The 22,093-nt window shown below is 50.5% G+C and overlaps 2 protein-coding genes across 3 annotated transcripts; one reads left to right on the top strand and one right to left on the bottom strand.

Annotated features, from left to right (window-relative positions):
* On the bottom strand, nucleotides 1–8,323 carry FAM217A (family with sequence similarity 217 member A). Of its 2 annotated transcripts, XM_043908841.1 has the most exons (7): nucleotides 8,160–8,323; nucleotides 7,317–7,401; nucleotides 4,725–4,809; nucleotides 4,549–4,562; nucleotides 3,846–3,920; nucleotides 3,683–3,750; nucleotides 1–1,513 (listed from the first exon to the last, which is right to left on the bottom strand). In XM_043908841.1, exons 2-7 carry the CDS (start codon nucleotides 7,374–7,376, stop codon nucleotides 298–300), a joined length of 1,518 nt encoding a protein of 505 aa, XP_043764776.1. In that variant the 5' UTR covers nucleotides 7,377–7,401; nucleotides 8,160–8,323; the 3' UTR covers nucleotides 1–297. The 2 variants fall into 2 exon arrangements, with proteins under 2 accessions (XP_043764776.1, XP_043764777.1); XM_043908842.1 differs by lacking the exons at nucleotides 4,549–4,562; nucleotides 8,160–8,323 and adding an exon at nucleotides 2,602–2,838 and having other exon boundaries at nucleotides 7,317–7,363.
* A 7,434-nt stretch (nucleotides 8,324–15,757) lies between these two features.
* On the top strand, nucleotides 15,758–22,052 carry C7H6orf201 (chromosome 7 C6orf201 homolog). Its single transcript, XM_043906964.1, has 5 exons — nucleotides 15,758–15,950; nucleotides 16,538–16,593; nucleotides 21,223–21,286; nucleotides 21,367–21,475; nucleotides 21,779–22,052. The coding sequence occupies exons 1-5, from the start codon at nucleotides 15,758–15,760 to the stop codon at nucleotides 22,050–22,052; spliced, it is 696 nt and encodes a 231-aa protein (XP_043762899.1).
* The last annotated feature ends 41 nt before the right edge of the window (nucleotides 22,053–22,093 follow it).

The following is a 22,093-nucleotide window of genomic DNA, read 5'->3' as shown; positions in this document are numbered from 1 at the left end:
TGGAATTACACTGGAAAATAATCACAACAAAAGAACCACCTTGAGTAGAATGGTTTTCCAAGTGAAACATTCCTTAGAAACATATGTAAGAGACATCATCAGGGAAGAAGCCCTTGGTTCATGTGTAGCCGTCTCAGCTGGGACTCTCACAAGCTCCACTCCACAGCACATTCAGGGATTGTGTGTGCACACGTGTGTGTGTATAATACCTGTATCTCGGAATAAGGAACTATATTTTAGCTGGGCTTCTTGGAATAGATTTGCTCATGTTGAGATGCAGGAAAGAAGACAGTTACGTTATTTTTGGTCAGTGGGTGAGCACTTATCCTTAGCTATTAATGAAGGTGATAAACAACAGTTCGGCTTCTGAACACAGAATGGTCTGTTCAGCACCACATCTTTTCGGTAAAGTTTCTTTTTGGTCCTTGGTGCCTGAGTCTCTTCTCTGTGACTATCAGGAAAAGACAGAGGTATGGGTGAAATTGGTGTAGGAGACTTTGGAGGCAGACATCTGGCTGAGGCCGTTTTAACCAGCAGCTGAGTCGTCTGGACAGGAGTGGGCTTGATTGTGAGTTCTTGGCACGGGTTTAAAACGGAGATTTTGGGGTTCTTAAAGTCATCATGAGCTGCAATGACCTGTTTTGGGGTGGATGAGGCTTTCAGAGCTGGTTTAGAACTCCACTTGTATTTGCCAGCGCCGTTCCAGTTCCACTTGGGAGCACTGTGTTCAGGCTTGTAAGAACCAAAACTGTTTCTTCTTTTCTCATAACTTTTCTCTACACAAGCCATTTGAAGACCCACAGCGTCAGGCGGCTTGGGCTGTCTCGTTTTGGAGACAGCTTTGGAGGAAGGGGGTCGTTCGGTGACGACCGGGGCACAGAAGGAGGTTTGCAGTCTGGGCCTTTCTCTCTGAATGGTCAGCTGCTGAAGTCTTTCCATGTCCAGCAAACGAGCCATCAGCGGCTCCAGAGAGCTGTCCGGCGTCTCCACCGTCATTTTCCAACTATCAGATTTTGAGAGGGCTAATTTGTGCAAGTCCAAAGTACTGAAAGGAGGAGGAAGAAAATCAGGATATGGAAATACTTCATTCAGTTCCTCTGTGAAAGGTTCTTCAACATTTTCTATTGTTTCTGGCTTTAAGTTCAGGTCCATCTTTTTAAAATAGCTGAGTAGAGTATCGTTTGCTTTTTCATTTTCTGATACATCGCTTTCATCTGTTAAATTTTCCTCCACACTGCTATTTCCATACTTCAGATTCCAGTTTGGAGCAGTTAAAAGTTCTCCACTGTTGTTTTCTAGAGTTGAGCATAAATGAATATGAGGCTCATTCCTGTCCTTGAAAAAGTCTCCATCAGCGTATGTGCAGCAGAGACTTAATGGAACCTGCAGCGCGGGGCAGGAGCCAGCTAGCTTGTCCACTGAGGCACTCGTCAGCGGGGGGTTCACACCGAAGGGCCTTATGGGATTATCGGTCATATCACAGCCAGTTCCCACTGAAGACATTTTGAAATCCCTTAAAAGATGATTTATATAATGAATGGTTGGTTGCCTAGAATTAAAATGCTATTAAAATAATGAAGAAGAAACCTCTATCAAAGACTAATGTTTAGCCCCCAATGGCATGTATATCTATCTGTAACAGAAACGTGTTAATTTTCAAATACGCTCTAACTATATACAGCTATCTACGGTTTTAAAAGTATAGATTAAAATAATAACTGGGCAGTCCTTTGTACGTGCATAGGTGACTAGACCATTCTACCTACAAATGGTTAACTGACTATGAATGGCCACAAGGCTACACGTGGCTGATTACAGCTACTTGCCTCTGAATATACTGTACGTGTAACTATGATGTCTGAGAAGGAGGCTCTCCACCTCAAACTGAAATTACAGTGAGATGTTTATTGACCCAGAATTAAACAAAAGGAAACTCTCAAAGAGTGTAACAGTCAGGTTACTTAAGAAAGGCTTCTACTTGGGCCACTGTGGTTTTTAAAAATTGGTCTAACCAAAAAAGGAAGCAAAACAATGTCTAGCTATAAACAAAAATTATCCCAGATATAGTCTATAGCAATTTTCATCTGATGGTACGCTTTCATTTTAGGGGTAATACTTCTATGTATTATATTCAAATGAAAACTGGAAAAAAGCCAGACCGTAGAATACTGAATTTACAGTTAGTACATTTTAAACACTTACTAGAAATACTGCCATGCAAAAATTTGATGCATTAATTGACATATATACAGTCGCATTATCTTCTTGCTTCTTTTAAAGCCAACTTACGCTAAAGTCAACAAAGCAGTCTTGAGGGGTTTACAAAAATACAGAAAATGGTAAAAATTTATTCATTTAGCTAAGCATTAGGTTTAATGACTTGCCTCTGAAAAATCACAGGAAAATGATACTTGATAAAATCTATACTTGATAACAGACAATCCATGTAGCAAACAAAAAAAGAGCAGGAAATCTCAATGTGGAAGGCTGTGGCTGGACCGCTTTGCCACCAGGGAACAAAGTGGAAATCATCCACCCTGGAGGTGGTCTGAGAGGCGAGACAATTACACCAACACACTCTGCAAACTGTTAAACACTCACATAAGCTGTCACGACTTTTACTCTCTTTGTTGACATTGAGGAGAAACATCTCATTAGCAAAATGATTCTCTGCCTCCAAGCTTCCAACTCCGCACCATCAGCAGGCCTCGCCAGTACCGGCTGTGAACACCCATCAACTGTGCAGTCCGCCCAGCAGCCCACGAGATCGGCAGTTTCACTGTCTCCCCTGGACGGATCAGGGATCCCAGGCCCAGGCAGGCTGAGGTCACACATCCCCTAAGCGGAGGAGCTGGGGTTAAGCCCGCGCTCGTGGCCCCAGCCACCACCCTCTGCTGACTCCATCTGCGTCCTCTCGCTTCACCCGACCTCATCCTGCGAGCTCCTGCCCGTAAAAGCAGCCTTTCTCCCCCGCCGATCAGTACCATCAGGCCGGACACGAGTCACTACAACCCCCTTCACACCTCCCATCTGCCCCCAGCTTCGGCACGAGGAGGGCCGCGCCCCGAGATCCCTCCACGGAGGAACAGCGGCTGCTGGGGCACCGCCGACGCTCAGAGCCGGGGACCAGAGAGGAGCCCGACTCCGGGACGCCCGCAGACACAGACGGGCAGCGACAAACCGCGGCGCTCAGGCCACGGAAACGTCCCGTCACTTTGACCTGCCATTTGGAGACGCCTTCCAGCTGGTTCTCACGCACACCGAAGAACCAAAAAGGAAGAATTCAGACCCCAGAGAGGGTCTGAAGGGAGGAAGGGGGTCTGGGAGCACGAGCCGAGCTTTCACATCCCGGTTCAACCTTCCACCGCTTGTCACCAGACCCCCCAACCGGGACTGTCGTGCGGGTTCAGAGCGAACACAGGGACCTGGCACGTGAAGTACTCCTTTTCCGTTAGGGCTCCTTTTCATTTGGGCGAGAAGGCCAGCCCCTCCTCGCCCAGCCCCGCTCCCGGCTTCCCCACACGCTCGGCCACTCCCTTTCCCAGGGCTTTCCCCAGGATTTGCACACAGTCGTTTTTGCTCCTGGTTGTTTTTTGGCCTCCCACTTCAACTGAGGAGCGAATCCATCTGTAGTTACCTTTATCTCACTGAGTTAGGGGTTGACGGTCATAAACTTGCTCACCTGAGCTCCATGGTGCTTGCTTCGCTCAGAGGGTAACTCCACAGCTGGAATAGCCCTTGTTTACTATTCTAAGAAGAGAAAAACCATGGACAACATTTTAGTTACTGAATGCCTTTTTAGAAATAACAACAATACTTTCAGAGTGTGATGGATAGAACCGCACCTGTGTCCTCTGGGGCAGGAACTCTGAGAAAGTGAGCTCCAACAGGAGCTGGTCTGCTGGAATTTCCAGGTGGTTCTATAAAGCGGCAGAAGACATTTAAACACCCAGCATCTCTACTCCCAGCTCTTGTTCTAAGAATGTACAGTTCTTGTTCCAACCAAGCAATATGGGCTAGACGCTGATGATTCTCCCTCATACACGTATCAGTCTGTACTGACCTCAGTAGGAACAGCATAATCCATTTATAAAGATCAACTAAACAATGTTAACTAGTAAGACTTGACTATCATTAAGATTGTCTTTATTTTATTAACTGTTAACTGTTTTACATTTTGATCAATAAAAGCAAATGAGAAAGATTAATTCTTTCACTACTTCAAAATACAACTGTTTCAACTGCCTTAAGGCATCTTAAGAGCTGAGACCACATCCCTTTTGGCAGTGACTAGAACATATTATATTCATTACAATGTTAATTTCCATTTATAATATTGTTATATTGAAAAAAGCTATATAATAAGATATTCACTTAATGACCTATTTGCAGCTTTGTAAAACAGTAAACAAAGGCACTGACTTGTTTGAAGAACTCCATAGAAATAAAATTTAAAGTTTAACTTAAAGGAAAGAAACTTTCTTTAAGGAACACACAATGTCATGTTAATGTGCTGTGAATTATTTAAAACCAAATATTTATCCTTACCTTGTTAATTTTGCCTGAAAGAATGTATATGGAAAGAAATGACAATTAATAGTTACATAAAACTGGTGATACTCAAAACAAGCCCCCTTTAATATGAGTGGTTGTTCCTATTACAAATAGGGATATAAGTTTTCATATATTTATAAATATAAGCAGACACATCAAGGATTTCTTACCACCTGTGGCGCCATCCCTCCCAGGTGGGAGGCTTTTATTTTCAGGAACAGGTACTTCTGCATCCAAATTCCAGGGAGACAAGTTCTAAAACAATATTTGTTTTAGGATAAACTTAATGTAAGAAAATTTTACAAGCCCAAGTACATGATTTTATAGGTCCTTTGGGTAAAATACGACAAAAGGCACCAAGGTCTCTGACCCCCACCTCCACCCCATAAGGACACTCAGCATTTCTGAGGAGCGGGAAACATTCGCCTTAAACTATCATCAGCTGGGTAACACCTCAGGAAATGGAAAGGCTTTTACAAGAATTGATGGCTTCCTTTCAAACTGATTTTAAAAATACGACAAAGTATCCAGTCCAGTGTGTCCTGGGCACACGAAGGCTCCTTCACCAGATTTTATGTATCTGAGTACCAGATCTGAGAGTCTATGAAAGTCTTTCCATCAACAGAACAAAATCCTCTGACCCTCACATACTCAACACTGACTAGCCCACATCTCATTCCAGACTCCAGATGTTGAGAAACATGCAGGAAATGTTTTTTTTTTTTTTTTTTAAAGGCAAGAAATGAATAAGGAAAGGTACAGTATCTATCGAGGATTCACGTTCCAGACACTGTGCTGACCGCTATGAGGAAAGGCATGGGTGTGTGCAGGAGAGGTCTGCAGAAGTTTATCCTGGAAAAGGGGAAGTGAAGAGGTGGGCAGTTTACTTTTAAAAAAAGTAATCGTTGAGGGCTTCCCTGGTGGCTCAGTGGTGAGGAATCTGCCCGCTAATGCAGGAGACGTGGGTTCAGTCCCTGATACTGGAAGATCCCACACGGAGCGACGAAGCCCTCCCACTGTTGAAGCCGCGCCCCGGAGCCTGTAAATCGTAACCACTGCAGCTGCGTGCCCAGGGCCTCGGCTCCGAGACAGGGGGCCACCGCCCGGCGAGGAGAGCAGCGCCGCTCGCCCCAACTAGACGAAGCCTGCAGGCAGCGGCAGAGACCCGGGGCAGCCAGAGTAGGTACACGCAGCAGCAAGGACCGAGGACAGCCAAAATAAGTAAAGAAATACATTTTTAAAAAGTAATATTTGAGGGGTGAACTCAGCAGCTTTGTTATCTCAAATGAGAAAACCCTTTGTAAACTACACGTTAAGCAACATTCACACCAATGAAATGTTAGGTAGTGTTAGGTCATCGTCACTACAGTAAGGAGAAGGAGGGACAAAGCAGCTTAAATACAGGATGAGAACTTAACTGATCCACAAGGAAGTTACCTCCTGGCAGGAAGGGGAGCTGGCCTTTGGAGGGTGGGCCTTGGTTTATCTTTTCCTAGAGGCTTTTATTTACAAAAAAAAAAGTTAATAAACTTCTTTGTTCTCTGAGAGAACGTGCTTTGGATCTAGTCTCCGCATGAGAATCACCAGGGGTGCTCTTTAAAAACAACAGTTGAGGGCTTCCCTGGTGGTCTAGTGGTTAAGAGTCTGCCTGCTAAGGCAGGGGGCACCAGTTCGGTCCTCGGCTGGGGAAGCTTCCACAGGCTGCGGAGCAGCTACGCCCGAGCGCCGCAGCTATGAGCCCGAGCCCTAGAGCCCGCAAACTGCAACTCCCGGGCCCACGGGCCACAACTAGAGCCTGTGCTCCGCAACCAGAGGAGCCCGCACAGTGAGACGCCCGCACGCAAGCAGAGCAGGCCCCTCTCACTGCAAGCAGAGCAAGCCCACGTGCAGCAAGGAAGACCCAGCACGGCCAAAAAGAAATAAGTAAATACATGCAATTAAAAAAAAAATAGTTGAAAAACACAGATTCTGATCAAGTAGGATGAGGCCGGACACTTGTATTTTTAGAGCCTCCTGACAGATTGTCAAGCTTCTCTGGGCTCTGTAATCCCGGTTCCCTAAGGTACAAAACAACCTGTGAGAGGAACAGCTCTACAGTAACACGATAAAGGGCAGCTGCCGAAAACTGCACCACTGAGGTCACAGCATAGAAGGAAGCCAAGCCATTGCTGAGGTCACAGCACAGAAGGAAGCAGTCACCAGGTAAGGAAGGCCATCAGCTGCCCACAACATCCGCCACATTGTAAACTCCCTACAGGTGGTAACTGGGCATTCCTAGATGATATTCCACCTGCCGCCAATATTTTTGACAGAAAACATGTAAGGATATTAAACAGGTGAGCACTGTCGATGAATCAAGGTGGCATGTTTCACGAAATCCAATTGCAATCAGAAATGTTTGCAGACTTGCAGCGAAGCTGGTTAACCTGCCCTTTGTTAAAGGACATAAAAATGTTCAGGGGAGTCTACTCAGTACTCTGTAATAAGATAAATGGGAAAAGAAGCGTGGATATAACTGAACCTCCTTGCGCTGAGCACCTGAAACTAACACACATTGCCGACCAACTAAACTCCAATATAAAATTAAAAAAAAAATTTTAAAGAGAACTTTTCCATCTGGTCTTGCAAACGCAGCCAGAGATGAAGTGCAAACTGCTCCCAGGGGGAGCAGCAGGGCGCGCGGGGGCCCCTTGCGGAGGCGCTGACCGCGGCGGGGGGGTGCGGAGGGGGTGCTCCACCCCCGCGCTGTCCGCGGCACCTACCTCCCAGGGGACGGCCGCGCCCGGGCCGGGGCCGCTGCTCTCACCGGTTTTTCTGCCCATCTTGCTCCTCGGTTTCCTGGGAATCCTGCACAGGTGTGGGACAGACAGCACACGGAGGGTGAGGCCCGCGGCTGAGGCAGAGAGAGCGTCCAGAGGTTAAGAAAACGCTTTAGGAAGAGGCGAGACTGGCCTGAGGGCAGGCCGGCTCACAAGAGGGGGTTCACTGGGAACCCAGGCCAGCCAGACAAGGAGGGGGGCACAGAAAAGAGCAAACGGGGAGACCTAAGTGACAGAAGACGGAAACGAAGGTTTCCGAGAAGGGAGCTACTATCAGATCGGAAGATTAAAACACAAACTAGAATCGTCTGGAATTAAGACACAGGGTCATGCAGTCTGCTTTTCAGCATTTAAGCCAGGGGCCCCGTTGGAAAGCAGGATCCACCTTCCGCACCAGCGCCCCCACGCCGCCAAGTGCCTCAGATCGGCCGAAAGGCCCGTTTCCCACCCCAAACGACCCTGGTCCCTGGCCACCGCGGCTCGAGGCAGAGCCTGCGGGCACAGCAAGCGTCGCGGCGTTGCCGAGGCGGATTAAGGCGCCGGTTCGGACCCGCTGCAAAAATACAGACAGACGGCAGCTACCGCGGAGAGCAGGGCGCTCGCCGGGCGTCTACGGCCGTCGGTCCCGGAGGGACGCCGCTCGGGGACGCTCGGCGCCCGGGGAGCCGCCAGGCGGGGGCGACGGGGCGGACCGGGGGAGGCGCGCCGGGGCGGGGGCGCCCGGCCTCTGAATGGGGGCGGGAGGGGAGGGTAGAGGGGCGTCCGGCCGCTCCGGACGTCACTTACCGCTCGGCGCCGCTGGCCCCCGGTTCGTCCCCGGCCGCGTCTCCGCGCGCGCTGCCGCCCGGGCGCCCCAGCCGCTCCGCACGCCCGGCCTCCGGCTCGGCCGACCTACGGGGAGGACAGAGCGCAGCGCCCCGTTGCACGCCGACCACCGCCCCGACCTCGGCCGCGGCCCCGCCGCCGCCCCTGCCCCCTACCTTGACCCTGACCCCTCCCTGGCCTCCCGCCGGACCCTGCACCAGGTCCAGGCTCCATCCTTGACCTTCAGCCCGGCCCCGCCCCCTGACCGCAGACCCGCAGCGTGACCGCACCCCCAACCCAGGACCCCGACCCTGCGTCCGATCCCGCCCGCGACTCCGCCCCGCCCCACCCGCCGCCCGCTCCCTCCTCCGAGACCCCGATTTGGGTTTGTAGCAGGATTTGCTTTCAATGCGTTGCTCACCTGTTGCATCAGAGTTACTCATTTACAATTTCTCACTCGCTACCTTTTAAACACCTCGAAGGCGAGACCTGGCCTTTCTCTGAGTGACAGAGTGCCTGGCATAATAGGCAGTCCATACGTGTTTGGGTTAAATTACCCTCAAAACGAAATTCTTTTGTATGGTGTGGTTACTATGCTCAGGCCTACTGCCAAACATTTCATAGAGATTAACCAGTGCAATACTTAACAGCCCAGGGAGCGTGGTACTTCTAGTGATTCCTGTTTTATAAAGGAGTAACCTGATAGATGTTGCGAGAGGGCATCAGAGGGCAGACACACTGAGACCATAATCACAGAAAACTAGCCAATCTGATCACAGGACCACAGCTTGTCTAACTCAATGAAACTAAGCCATGCCGTGTGGGGCCACCCAAGACAGCCGGGTCATGGTGGAGAGGTCTGACAGAATGTGGTCCACTGGAGAAGGGAATGGCAAACCACCTTAATATTCTTGCCTTGAGAACCCCATGAACAGTATGAAAAGGCAAAAAGATAGGATACTGAAAGAGGAACTCCCCAGGTCAGTAGGTGCCCAATATGCTACTGGAGATCAGTGGAGAAATAACTCCAGAAAGAATGAAGGGATGGAGCCAAAGCATAAACAGTACCCAGTTGTGGATGTGACTGGGGATAGAAGCAAGGTCCGATGCTGTAAAGAGCAATATTGCATAGGAACCTGGAATGTTAGGTCCATGAATCAAGGCAAATTGGAAGTGGTCAGACAGGAGATGGCAAGAGTGAATGTCGAGGACTGATGCTGAAGCTGAAACTCTAGTACTTTGGCCACCCACCTCATGCGAAGAGTTGACTCATTGGAAAAGACCCTGATGCTGGGAGGTATTGGGGGCAGGAGGAGAAGGGGACAACAGAGGGTAAGATAGCTGGATGGCATCACTGACTCAATGGACATGAGTTTGAGTGGACTCCAAGAGTTGGTGATGGACAGGGAGGCCTGGTGTGCTGCAATTCATGGGGTCGCAAAGAGTTGGACACGACTGAGTGACTGAACTGAACTGAACCTGGCCTTAAATATTACCTTTCCCAACTTAACGATTACTTGAAAAATAGAGACTTCATGTGGGGGTCCACGTATTCCTAGCTAACACTGGCTAATGTATTTAAGTGGGAAAGAGTTTTCTGTTCTCTGGCTGGAAGACAGAAATGATGCGTGTGTGTGGACACGTGTGCATTTCACATGCGTGTGTGCATGTCACATGTAGCTTATGCAGCCCCCATCCTCCTTTCTTCCTGTTTCTCCTTTTCCTTTAGCTTCAGAACTTGACCTGATTCCTAATCCCTTCAGGTCCCTCTGAGCTGTGGTATCCGGGAATAAGCACATCCTCTAAGATCCTCTCTTTTTTTCCTTGAGGGAACATACTCTTAAAAACTGTCCTATTCTCTCTGACGCTTCCTCCTGTCTCTGGAGACTTTTTGAAGGGTTTGCATCGGCATCAAAACCCTGCCTCCCTCCCCCCCACGTCAACAGTTGATAAGGTTTTTAGCATCACATGTTCAGCACTGCAGTGACCGCACAGGCCCCGCAGGGTGTTCTGGGAGAGCGAGGGGCCAGGCCTCCCGAGGGGCGGAAGGGCCAAGCGGTGGATGTGGAGGACGAGGGCAGCAGCCAGGGAGCCTGGGTGGAGCCTGGCTGCAGGCTGGTCTGCGTCCAGTCCAGCCCTGAGAGTCAAGGCACGGGTTGGACGTGGGCTGTTTTCCAGAGCGGCTCAGGTCCTGGGCCTGCCTTCTCGACCAGCCCCAGGCCTCTGCGGGGATTCAGTTCTGCTGGTAGCTTTACTTCCAACCCGTTCCTCCCTGTTAACCCATGAAGCAGGGCCAGGTAGCCTCTGTCTCGTGGCGTTGGACAAGCTCTTCCGTCAGTCAGGACGGAGCTGGTCTGGGCGGGCAGAAGGGGAGCTCCTCGGGCCAGTCACCCTGTGGGCCGGGGCCTTCTCCCACCTCGGGTTCTCTTGCTGTGGGCAGGTGACACAGACCCTTGACAACTATTTTGGGAAGCACCCTGACATACGTTCCTTCTCACTGTCCAGGCTTGTGGACGAGGTCAGGAACGACAGTGCTTAGCTTCTCGTCCTCCTGAAGGGAACCGTTCTCTCCATCCGCCCCCCTCTGTCGACACCCTCCGTGGCTCCACGCATCCCCCTCCTGCTCCCTCGATTCTCCCAGGTGTGGCCAAGCTCGGGGCGGGTCGTGTTCTGCTGAAGGATCTCGTGCAAGTGTAACTATGTACTTGCTTTCAGAAAGTCAGGGCCATCTTTTCTAATTACTAATACGCATTTCTTTGGCCGCATTGCATGGCCTGTGGGATTTTAGGTCCCTGACCAGGGATCAAACCCATACCCTTGGGAGCGAAAGCCTGGAGCCGTAACCACTGGACTGCCAGCGAAGTCCCAATAACATGCGTTTTTGTTCTCCGGTAAGACTCTGTAAGTCAGTGGGAAAGACTCCAATTCAATTATGGGCAGTTTGCATTTAGTGTATCCAGGTACCTTGTTTTCCCCTACTCTCCCCCGCTACCACCTACCTCCCCATTTTCCAGCTTCTGCTGTCTCTCAGTCAGGGCCAATTATATGTATTTCCAATTTAGGACTCCATTTCTGTGAGGTTTACCTTAAATAGCCTAACTTCCTTGTATTTGTATAATTCTGCTCTAAGAAATATTCATGGAGTTATTTTTAGTTAGAAGTTGTGTTTTTGCTTTAAAAATTAAGCTTTAACACTTTCCTTCCTTATTTGGGAGGCCCCGATTCTGTTGTAAGAAATCTTGTTTAAAGTCTGTTCCTAGAAGGCGTGCGATAGACACGTGCGTGAATATCTTTCCAAACATAAGACAAGCACAGACACCAGCCCATCCCACACCTGCCTGTCATAACTCACAGTTTTGATCCAGTTCTCAATCATATTTCCACCTTTATTTCGATTTTTTCTGCAAGATTTAACTTCTGCTGTTTGAGTTGCTTTATATGTCTCCCTGTCCACCAGGGGCCTGTTCTCTGTAGCTGGGTTTCCTTAGCTTTATATCCCCCACTCACTTTGGATTTTGGTTTGGGTTTGGGGGTTAGGACTTACTCTCTGGGTGGCATTAGCCGTGAAGAACCTGCCTGCTAGTGCAGGAGACCTAAGAGATACGGGTTCCATCCCTGGGTCGGGAAGATTCCCCTGGAGGAGGAAAGGGCAACCCACTCCAGGATTCTTGCCTGGAGAATCCCATGGACGGAGGGGTCTGGCGGGCTACAGTCCATGGGGTCGCAAACAGTTGGACGCACTGGGTGACTTAGCCCAGCACTTACTTTCTGCTAGCAGGAAAGCTGTGGCTTGGATCCTCTTTCTGGTAGCTGGGGCCTTCCCACCTCAGCTGCTTGGAGCGGAACACTCTCTTGAGCACGCTCTCCTTCAGGAACCTGGAGATGATCCTCTCTCTCTGGACGTTACTGAACACCTTGCCCTCGGGGAGCCAGCCCAGCTTGTCACACCCGCCGTGGAAGAGGGGGAGCGGGAGGAGCTCAGGAGACCCGGCCGTCCTCTGTGGGAGCAACGGCGGAGAAAGGAATTGCCGGTTACCTGGAAGTCCAGAACGAGAGACCAGCCCACCCTGAGGACCAGCGCCCAGGCCTGCAGCAGCTCCACTCTGGGAGCAATCGCGCTGATAGCACGCGCCCCCCCCGGGGCTGCCGGCCCGAACAAACGGCGACTGGGGCGTCACAGTGAGCAGAGGAGGCAGGGGCAGGCCGAGGGGGGATTCCTGGTCCTTCTTCAAAGGAGATAATACTCGACCCCAGGTTCAGCCTTGAAAGGTAAATGTACCGGTGACCGAAGCGCAGAATTGTAAGTAGGAGGGTTGGGAACAAGGCTCAAGTGGAGGGGTTCGTGTCCTCAGCATCAGCAGCGCAGGCTGAGAGCGGTTTGGCCACGGTGAAGGTCACGGAGCTGCCACAGTGAAGGTCACAGCTGGGTCTGGCACCCCGCCTGCCCCGTGGAGACCGTTCACGCCCACCCCAACGGCGTTCCTGCCACCGCACCACAATCAGACCAAAGGGACAAAATCTGACTCCTTGAAGAAGACGTACCTGTGGCAGGAAACATTTATTCCTCCGAGAGTTTATTTAAAAATAAAAGGTAATCATCATGGCCTCCTGATTTCAGCCAAGGTCAGTAAACTTCAGATTGCTGGGAAGATTCCAACAGTTGTTATTTAGAGCAAAGAGTAAGAATATATGTGTCAACTCGCAGACTTCGAGACCCAGCTTATGGTTGCGGGGTGCAGGGGGGTGTGGGGTGGACGGATGGGGAAGGGATAGTTAGGGGGTCTGAGATCAACACGCACATGCCACTATATTTAAAATGGACGGGACTTCCTGGGGGTCCAGGGGTTAGGGATCAACCGTGCTGTGCGGGGGAGGTGGGCTCGATCCCTGGTCGGGGAACTAAGATCCCACATGCTGCAGGGCTGGGCCTGCGTGCCACATCGAGAGAGGGGCCTGCACGCCGCAACCAAACCCAACACAGCGACAAATAAACCTTGTCTTAAACATAAAATGGATAACCGACGAGGACCTACTGCATAGCACCTGGGACTGCTCCGTGTGATGCGGCAGCCGGGACGGGAGGTGGGGTTCGGAGAACAGATAACATGTATGTGTGGCTGAGTCCCTTTGCTGCCCACCTGAGGCTATCACAATATTATTTGTTAATCAGCTGTACCCAAGTACTCAATAAAACGTTAAAAAGAATATACGGGTCAAATAAAGAACAGGCTTGTGGCTGCCAAGGGAGATGAGAGTAAGGGAGGAATGGATTGGAGTTTGGGGTGAGCAGATGGGAGCTATTAAGTATAGATGGATAGACAAAGTCCTACTGCATAGCGTAGGGAACTATAGTCAACGTCCTGCGATAAACCATAATGGAAAAGAATAAGAATGTGTGTACATGTATACCTGAGTCACTGTACTGCAGAAATTAGCACAACACTACAAATCAACTATACTTCAACAGCAAAAAATTTAAAAAGAACATATAGGTCAATTTATGTGAACTGGAAAAAATCAACTTTAATAGATCCCTTCCTTGGCCTTTGAATGGCTTAAAACATGGTTTGCTCTTCCCTATTTAAGTGAAAGAGGATTTAGAGTAACCCAGTCACGTCTGCTTGGAAGAGAGAAACTTCTGGCTTCCAGAATTTTCTACCCTCCCCCTCCACCAGTTCCTTTCTCTCTCCAAAAGCACCTGTGAAATTATGAGACTCACACTCTGTTCCAGGGGTTTTGGTTAGTTCTATACCATATTTAAAATGTATTTGTATTTAAAGTGCATCTTTCTGTTTACTTCGTAAAGTTGTACTTTTTAAATTTGCAAGTTGAAAATTCCAAAGTGGAATTTTGTGTCTCCTGTGCTGGGGACTGTGATACCATCATGATTTTCTTATAGTCCTGGCCAAGGGTTTTGAAGTTTGATTAAAAGCTGGCACACAGGGACTCTCGCTAGCAGTCCAGTGGTTAAAACATTGCACTTTCAATGCAGGAGGCACGCACGGTTCTATACCTGGTTCCGGAACGAAGATCCCCCATGCTGCACAGAGCCACCAAAAAATAGGGGAGAAAAAACAAACAAGAACGCTCCTAGATTTCACCACGTGAAGTTGAAGTGAAGTTGCTGAGTCGTGTCCAACTCTTCTCGATCCCATGGACTGTAGCCTACCAACTCCTCCGTCCATGGAATTTTCCAGGCAAGAATACTGCAGTGGGTTGCCGCTTCCTTCTCCAGGGGATCTTCCTGACCCAGGGATCAAACCCAGGGGTCCTGCATTGCAGGCAGACGCTTTACCCTCAGAGCCACAAGGGAAGCCCAGTGTTCACCATGGCTTTCCCTGTTTCTGACCATTTGGCAGTGTGCCTGTCCAGCCAGTTCATGGAATAGACCACCTATGGTGAGCCTGGCTCAGTTGGAGCCTGCCCAGGATTACCTATAATAGATTTCATTATTTGCATTTTTGCCAATTTCTGGGAGTAGTTCTTGGCAACTTCTGTCTTTCTTGGGGGTTGTGCTATCAGGTGTGGTGGTTTAAGATTATTTAGTATGCCTGCTTTTGTTATTTTATTTATTTATTTATTTTTATTGAAGGGCAGGTAATTTACAATGTTGTATTAGTTTTAAAGGGCTTCCCAGAGGGCACAAGTGGCAGAGAACCTGCTTGCCAATGCAGGAGACGTAAGAGATTTGGGTTCCATCTCTGGGTCGGGAAGATCCCCTGGAGGAGGGCAAGGCAACCCACTCCAGTATTCTTGCCTGGAGAGTCCCATGGACAGAGGAGCCTACGTGTACATCCAAGTGATTCAGTTATACATACACCACACATACACACGCACACATATGTCTTCTTTTTTCAGATTCTTTTCCATTCTATCGAGAGGTTATTGCAAGATATTGAGTACAGTACAGTAGGTCCTTGTTTACCTGTTTGATCTTCCGTCTGCTTTTGGTCCACGATGGAGAATGGCTTCCCCAGTAAAGTCAGAGCTGAGCATCTTTTGTTTCCTTTGGTCTTCTCGTGTTAGTCTGGGTAAGAGAATAAGCAGCAGGGGACCTTCTCACCTGGGTTAATCTGGACATGTCCTCAGCCGTGGACGATGACGCTCTCTCCCCAGTTCTGCTTGGAAACCTCGCCGCTGTAGCCACGCTCCCCAGGGCCGGGTTGGTCTGCAGAGCCTTAATTAGATTCACACAAGGTGCTCAGCTTCCACTGGGGGCCGGATGGGAAAATACGACTGAAGTGCACACGCCAGGTCCCCCTCCTCTAGGAAAGCACCCTGCCTTCCTTAGGTATAGTCCATGTCTGGACAGGAAACGGGTTTCTGCCTAAAATCCCCGTCAGACTCGGGATATTTGTGAAGGGCGAACTTCCTCTGGGTGGAAGGTGCGAGGCCAGCGCTCAGGGTTCCAGGCTGAACTCTGGGCTATTGTGACCCTCAGAACGCTCAGCAGCCAGAGGGCAGAAAACAGGGTCCATGGCGCCTTCCTGGAGATGAAGGAGAGCCTGGAAAGAGCCGCTGCCAGGGCCTCCCCACCTCCAGCTCTCCTTCCACTCTTGTCCGTAACTCAGAGGGTCATCATGGGGACAGCCAGGAACAACCAAGTGGAGCTGAAACTCCCGCTCCTCGAGAAACCTAAGACCCTGAAAAACTACAGCCAGCCTGAGGTTCTCCGTCACACCTTCGAGACTCTGTCCAACCTTCACAAGTTGCTTCCCAATTATCTGATGGAGCTGCTCCACTCCTGCAAGAGTGAGGAGGACAAGAAAAAATGTATGTGGGCAGAGGGCGGGCGCCAACTCTTTAGGAAGCCCGCACTTTATCGTAGTACCCACGCCCCTTCTGGAGTCCTGCGTGTGTGCGTGCTAAGTCACTTCAGTCGTGTCCGACTCTTTGCGGCCACATGGACCATAGCCCGCCAGGCTCCTCTGTCTGTGGGATGTGGGATTCTCCAGCAAGAATACTGGAGTGGGTTGCCATGCCCTCCTCCAGGGGACCTTCCCGACCCAGGGATCAAACCGTCTACCTGCATTGCAGGCGGATTCTTTACCACTAGCGCCACCTGGGAAGCCCCTCTGCAGTCATGAGTGAGGAGTCAGTCCTACCGAGCAGGTGTGGTTCACGCCTGAGACCTCAGCCACTTCCATCCTTCGTGCTGTGGGGCCACGTGCTTGGAGCTCACACGCGGTTCACCTACACACTGCCTTTCCTACATCTGGTTTGAAGCTCAGTGGGATAACTTCCCGGTTAAAGGGCAGGCTTTGGAGTTCATTCCTTGGCTCTGTTTCCCACCCCTCCTTCTTTCTTTCTCCAGGTGTGTACCGCCCTGGAGGAACACTGTTTTCCCCCAGGCCTTACAGGCTTTGCAGGTGTGGAGGTGTGGAGTGGCCTGCCCCTCCTGGACCCGTCAGGGAGGGTGATGACTGGGCTGATTTGCAGAATTGGGTGGAGCCTGCCTCCGTGTTGTTCAGCTCAGGTGAAGGGCAGAGGCAGATGGTAGCCACTGGCCCCAGGGGCCTAGGGAGTGAAGTGGCAGCGGCCGCACTGATGAAGACACAAGTCCCGGGTGGGAAGGCCGCTATCGGGGTGATGACTTTAGAACACTGTGGCTGATTTGGCGACTTGTCTTCAGGTGGAGGGGGTTTAGTTGCTGAGTCGTGTCCCATTCTTGCCACCCCGTGAACAGTAGCCCGCCAGGCTCCTCCGTCCACGGGATTCTCCAGGCAAGAGTATTGCAGTGGGTTGCCATTTCCTTCTCCAGGGGATCTTCCCAACCCAGGAATCGAACCTGGGTCTCCTGCATTGGGTCTTCTGATTAATCCCTAATCCCTGAACCTACAGTATTGTGAATCAATCCCAAGATCCAGGTTATATTAAAGATTACATAAAAATCAAAAAAAGTGTAAGCACCTATTAGAATAGACAGACATTATACACCGGCAATTCACAAGATGAAATACAAACCGCCAATAGACATGAGAGGTGTTCAAACACTCTGGTAATCAAGGAAGTAACAGAAAACCAAGAAGGGAGTTTCCCTGTGGTCTAGTGGCTGAGACTCCTCCAAGCTCCCAGTGCGGGGGCCTGGGCTCAGTCCTTGGTGGGGAACTCGATCCCACATGCCAGAGCTGAGAGTTTGCAGGCTGCAGTCAAAGACCCCGCTTTTGCAGCGACAAAGATGCAAGATCTTCCCTGCTGCGGCTGAGACTCAGGGCGGCCAAAGAAAGAAAGAAAGATTTTAAAGATAAATCGAGGAGATATTTTTAAGCCATCAGAGTGGTCAAATTTTGTAAGATCAGTAATGATAAACACGTGGGGAAATTAATACCCTAACAACCGATGGTATGTTTTCATTGCTTCAGGCTTTTTCGAAGGTAATCTGAAAGTCTGTCAAAGTTTAAAATGTATGTTGCTGGCTTACTGCGTAAGTTGAACGCAGTAAAGAGTAAGCAGAGTGTCCTGGGACTGCCAGAATGTAGACCCACAGACTGGGGGTTAAATCAACAAATGTATGGTCTCAGGGCCTGGAGGCTAGAAGTCCAGAGCCAGGGTGCCAGCAGGCTCTGAAGCGGCTGGGAGAGGGCTCTTCCTTGCTTCTTCCCAGTTTCTTGAGTTGGCTGGGACTCCTTGGCGCCCCTTGATTTACAGACGCATCACCCGATTCTCTGCCTCCCTGTCACAGGCGCGTGTGCACACCCGTCTTCTCCGTTCGCACCTCTGTCTTCTTACAAGGAGCACCACATCGGATTAAGAACCTGCTCTGCTCCAGAACAGGGCTTCCCGGGTGGTGCTAGTGGTGATGGACCTGCCTTCCGACGCAGGAGACGGAAGAGACTCGGGTTCAACTCCCGGAGTAGGAAACGGCAACCCACTCCAGGATTCTTGCCTGGAGGATCCCCACGGACAGAGGAGCCTGGCGGGCTACAGTCCACGGGGTCACACAGAACTGTACAGACTGGCTGCGCACACACGCTGCCCAGGATGACCTCGTCTTAACTGCGTCTGCGGGTTGTTTCCAAGCGAGGCCACGTGCGGGGAGACTGGGGGTTAGGAGACGCCACAGTCCCCTGCAAGGCAGCACCTCTGCCTAAAGGAATCCTCACGTGCCTAAAAGAATGCTTAGCTTTTTCTTACATAGATAAGTCTGTTGTTCATAGTTGGTTATCTGGCACCACTGAATGTTTTTTCAGAACGTGTGGGCTTAGGACAAAACTGAGACAACAGAAAAATTCACATTTTAACATCCTGTTAGATACGCATGTCCTTCAACTTAGCAGTTCCACTTCTACTTTCCTGTCCCAGAGAAATACTGGCCCACCCTGCACACAGATGCAGGAACAAAGGTGTGTGTTGAAACACTGTTTATAAAGGTGAAAAATTCTAAAAAACCTAATCTCATTCAACAACAGAATGGTTAAACAGATACATTCATACTGGAAATACTGTTAAAGTCGTTATTAAAATATCTACAAAACACACTGCAGAGTTTTAATAACAATGATTCCATTTTTTGCCAAAAGAAGACTGTAAATTCATAGATGGAAACATGTACATAAACGTATAGAAAAGTGTTCTAGAAGGAGACAGGGCAAATTCGGGATGGTGGCAGGATAGTGATGAGAGGAAGGAAGAGGTTCCTTTGACTGTTGTTGACTTGAACTAAAAGGACCGCCCAATATTTCTCCAGCAAAGATGGGTTTATTCGGTATCCGTGGAGAATTGCAAATCAGCGAACCACGAGGAAGTCAGCGCGTGGACAGAGCACGTTTACGGAAGGGAAAGGAAGCTGGGAGGGCAGCAAAAGTAGTAAACAAACTGGCCGAGTCCGGCGGGAGAGGAGGGCGGGGCGGGCCTTCGTTCTGATTGGGCTCCGCTCCAGACGCGGGGCCGAGAGCGCCGCCTGCTGGCCTCCTGGCTCTGCGGTTTCTGCTCATTCATTTTTTACGCTGTGTACACTGCTTCCCTGGCGGCTCAGACCATAAAGAATCTGCCTGCGACGCGGGAGACCTGGGTTCCATCCCTGGGTCGGGAAGATCCCCTGCAGAAGGGAAAGGCTACCCACCCCCAGTTTTCTGGCCTGGAGAAGCCCATGGACAGGGGAGCTTGGCGGGCTACAGTCCACCGGGTCGCAGAGAGTCAGACACGACTGAGTGACTTTCACTCACTATACTTAAGTGGTTTAATTTTATTTTAATGTAAGTCTTTCCACGCATCTTTAATTTTTGTAGTTAAAATTCAATTTTTAAATGGAAAATGCAGGGAGCGTTTATGTGAGGTTGGAGAAGTGGGTTTTGATTTCTCCGTGATATCCCAGTTGTATGTTGATTTATAGTCTGTTCTCCTAGCCTTCCAGTGTAGACACAAATAGGTCCTGGCACAACTTTAGCAGTTGGTGGTGTTCCTGCCGTGTAGACTGCGGCCCACCGAATTGTCAGTATATCTGAAATCCTGACAACCAAGTAAACCCTACAGTCTTGCTACTGGGCGGGGGAGCCTGAGGGAGGCTGGGCGGCCCAGCTGTGCGGTAATAGGGCTAAGGAACCCGGGCGAGAGCCCTGGCCTTCGCCCGCGGGCGGGAGCCCCGTACTCAGGCCTGCTCTTGAGTCGCTTGGTGTGATTTTCTGGCCTCTAAGGAGGAAGTGGTTCACTATCATTATACCATTTAGTCCACTTAGTCTGCATGAGGCAATGTTCCTGGGGGCTCTCTACCAATTACCCTGCCCGGGAAGGACCCTCAGGGATCCAGCCGGTGGAATAACGGGGGCTGGATGAGCTCTGATCTAATTCCGAGTCCGACGCAGGGCCGCCCCGCATGTCTTGAGGTTCAGCTCCTCTTCCTGCAGCAGCTGTCTGACAGCTTCTTCTGGATGCACCTGAATGGGTTGCAGAGATGCTCGGAGCACGGCCTGCAAACTGGCTTTTGCTTCTCAAAGTCTTACCAGTTGGCAAAGAGATAAAAAGCCTGACCTGCAAGATAACTCAGGTCTGTCGCTAGACACCATGCATTTTAACTGACTTCTCTTCTCCCGCCCTCTTTTTTTGGGGGGGTGGGGGGAGGAGATGGTTTTGATGAAGGAAGCAGTGTCCTGGAACACGTTCTGACAGTTCTTTCTCACTGCCGACGGGCAATTTGGTCATGGGCCATCCGTGTGAAGCAGCGCGTGTGATGTCAGTACAGTGTAGTTACTATCGCTGAAGATAAAAAATAATTGCTCACTTACTCTTTGAGAATCACGGGCAGATCACACCAGCAACCCTCAGCACCTGCTCTCTGCATTCCTTCACTCCCATTTTGCTGTGCGTCTCTCAGATGTCCAGGACCAGGCTAAGGTCTAAATGCTGCTCACTGGTATTTTTGGAATGAAGAAGTGGCAGAGCCAAATAGCAACTAAGTGGCACGAATAGCCGTTCTCAAGCCAATGCCACGCTCCTCTTCCCAAGCAGAGACGGGAAGGAGCACCGGGTTACACTGATGCTCCTGCACCAGGGTTTCCTGGGGGCTCATGCGGTGAAGAGTCTGCCTGATGGAGAAGGGAAGGGCAGCCCACTCCAGCGTTCCTGCCCGAAGAAGCCCGTGGGCGGAGGAGCCGGGCGGGCTACAGTCCAGGGGGGTCGCAGAGTTGGAGACGGCTGAGCGAGTAACACTAATTTATTCTATTACCAGGTGAGAATTCTGAATTCTCTGGCTTAGAAAGGATCTTGGAAAGACATCAATTTCCAAGAGAGATTAATCTGACCCCCAAACCAAGCAGTATGCCCCTGTGGAGAAGAAAACAAAACAACAACGCCAATCAGGGGTGGAAGAAGTGCCGCTTTTGGAGTAAGAACACAAAGGAGCCCCCAATGTCAACCATAGTTGTCAGGTAGGCGGAGAGCCTTGCCCCAGGCGGGCCTGCTTAAGAGATGTTACAGGATGACCACGAGCCCCTGATGCCTTAGCTAAAAAATGACTTGAACTTGTCCCTGGCCTATGTGGTGAGTGTGAAAACAAGTGCTGCTCTGCATAAAACCCATGAGCTGCCTTTTCACCCCCCGCCGCACCCAGAGTCTGCGGGAGCGCTCAGAGACGGAGCAGGCGTGTGGGATCCCCGTGGGCCATCGCATCCCAGGTCAGGGAGCGGAGAACGAGCAGGGCTGGAGTGGGATTCTAGGGACCCAGCCACTGAGCTGCAGGGCTTTAATGCTGCAGCCAAGTCAGGAGGCAGCAGCCTGCCCCAACACGGCCGGGACCCAGGATACAACCTTGAGTGGCAGAGCCCTGCCTCTAATCCTAGTCCGCCAGATCCCTGCTTTTTCACGTAAGCACGTACAGCTGTACATTTTCCCACTCAGCACTGATTTTAAATGTATCCTGTAAGTTGTGTTTTTATTCGGTTACAAGGACAGTAAGCTTTCAGATGTGCTTTTTATAAGGGACCATCTTAAATGAGAATGAAGACGGGACAGTACATGAGGAAATAACCACTGATAGGGGATATTGTGTTCCTGGGAAATGGCCTAATTCTCCACGTCTTTTGGGCAGATGATAGGGGCGGAATGAAACTAGGATTCTAACTGACCCTCTGATCGTCCTGCTCCTTTCTGCCCACTCCCCCTGCCAGGTGGCTGAAAAAGAACATGCGACCCACCGAAGACCTGGCCTCGGTCACGCAGAGGCTGTCGGCGTTCGGGCCGATCGAGTCGGTGACCCTGTGCGGGCGGCAGAGCGCCGTGGTGGTTTTCAGAGACATGGTCTCGGCCTGCAACGCGGTGAACGCGTTCCAGAGCAGGGCGCCGGGGAGCATGTTCCAGTGCTCCTGGCAGCAGCCGTTCATGTCGAGGGAGCTGAGGCTGCCCCCGACCAAGAGCCAGCGGAAGCTCCCCAGGCGCGTCTGACATCGTTGTCCTTCACCAAGGCCCCAGCACAATAAATCACA

Source organism: Cervus elaphus, chromosome 7, assembly GCF_910594005.1.
Source record: "Cervus elaphus chromosome 7, mCerEla1.1, whole genome shotgun sequence".
NCBI lineage: Eukaryota > Metazoa > Chordata > Mammalia > Artiodactyla > Cervidae > Cervus > Cervus elaphus.
This window is presented reverse-complemented; position numbering and strand designations above follow the sequence as displayed.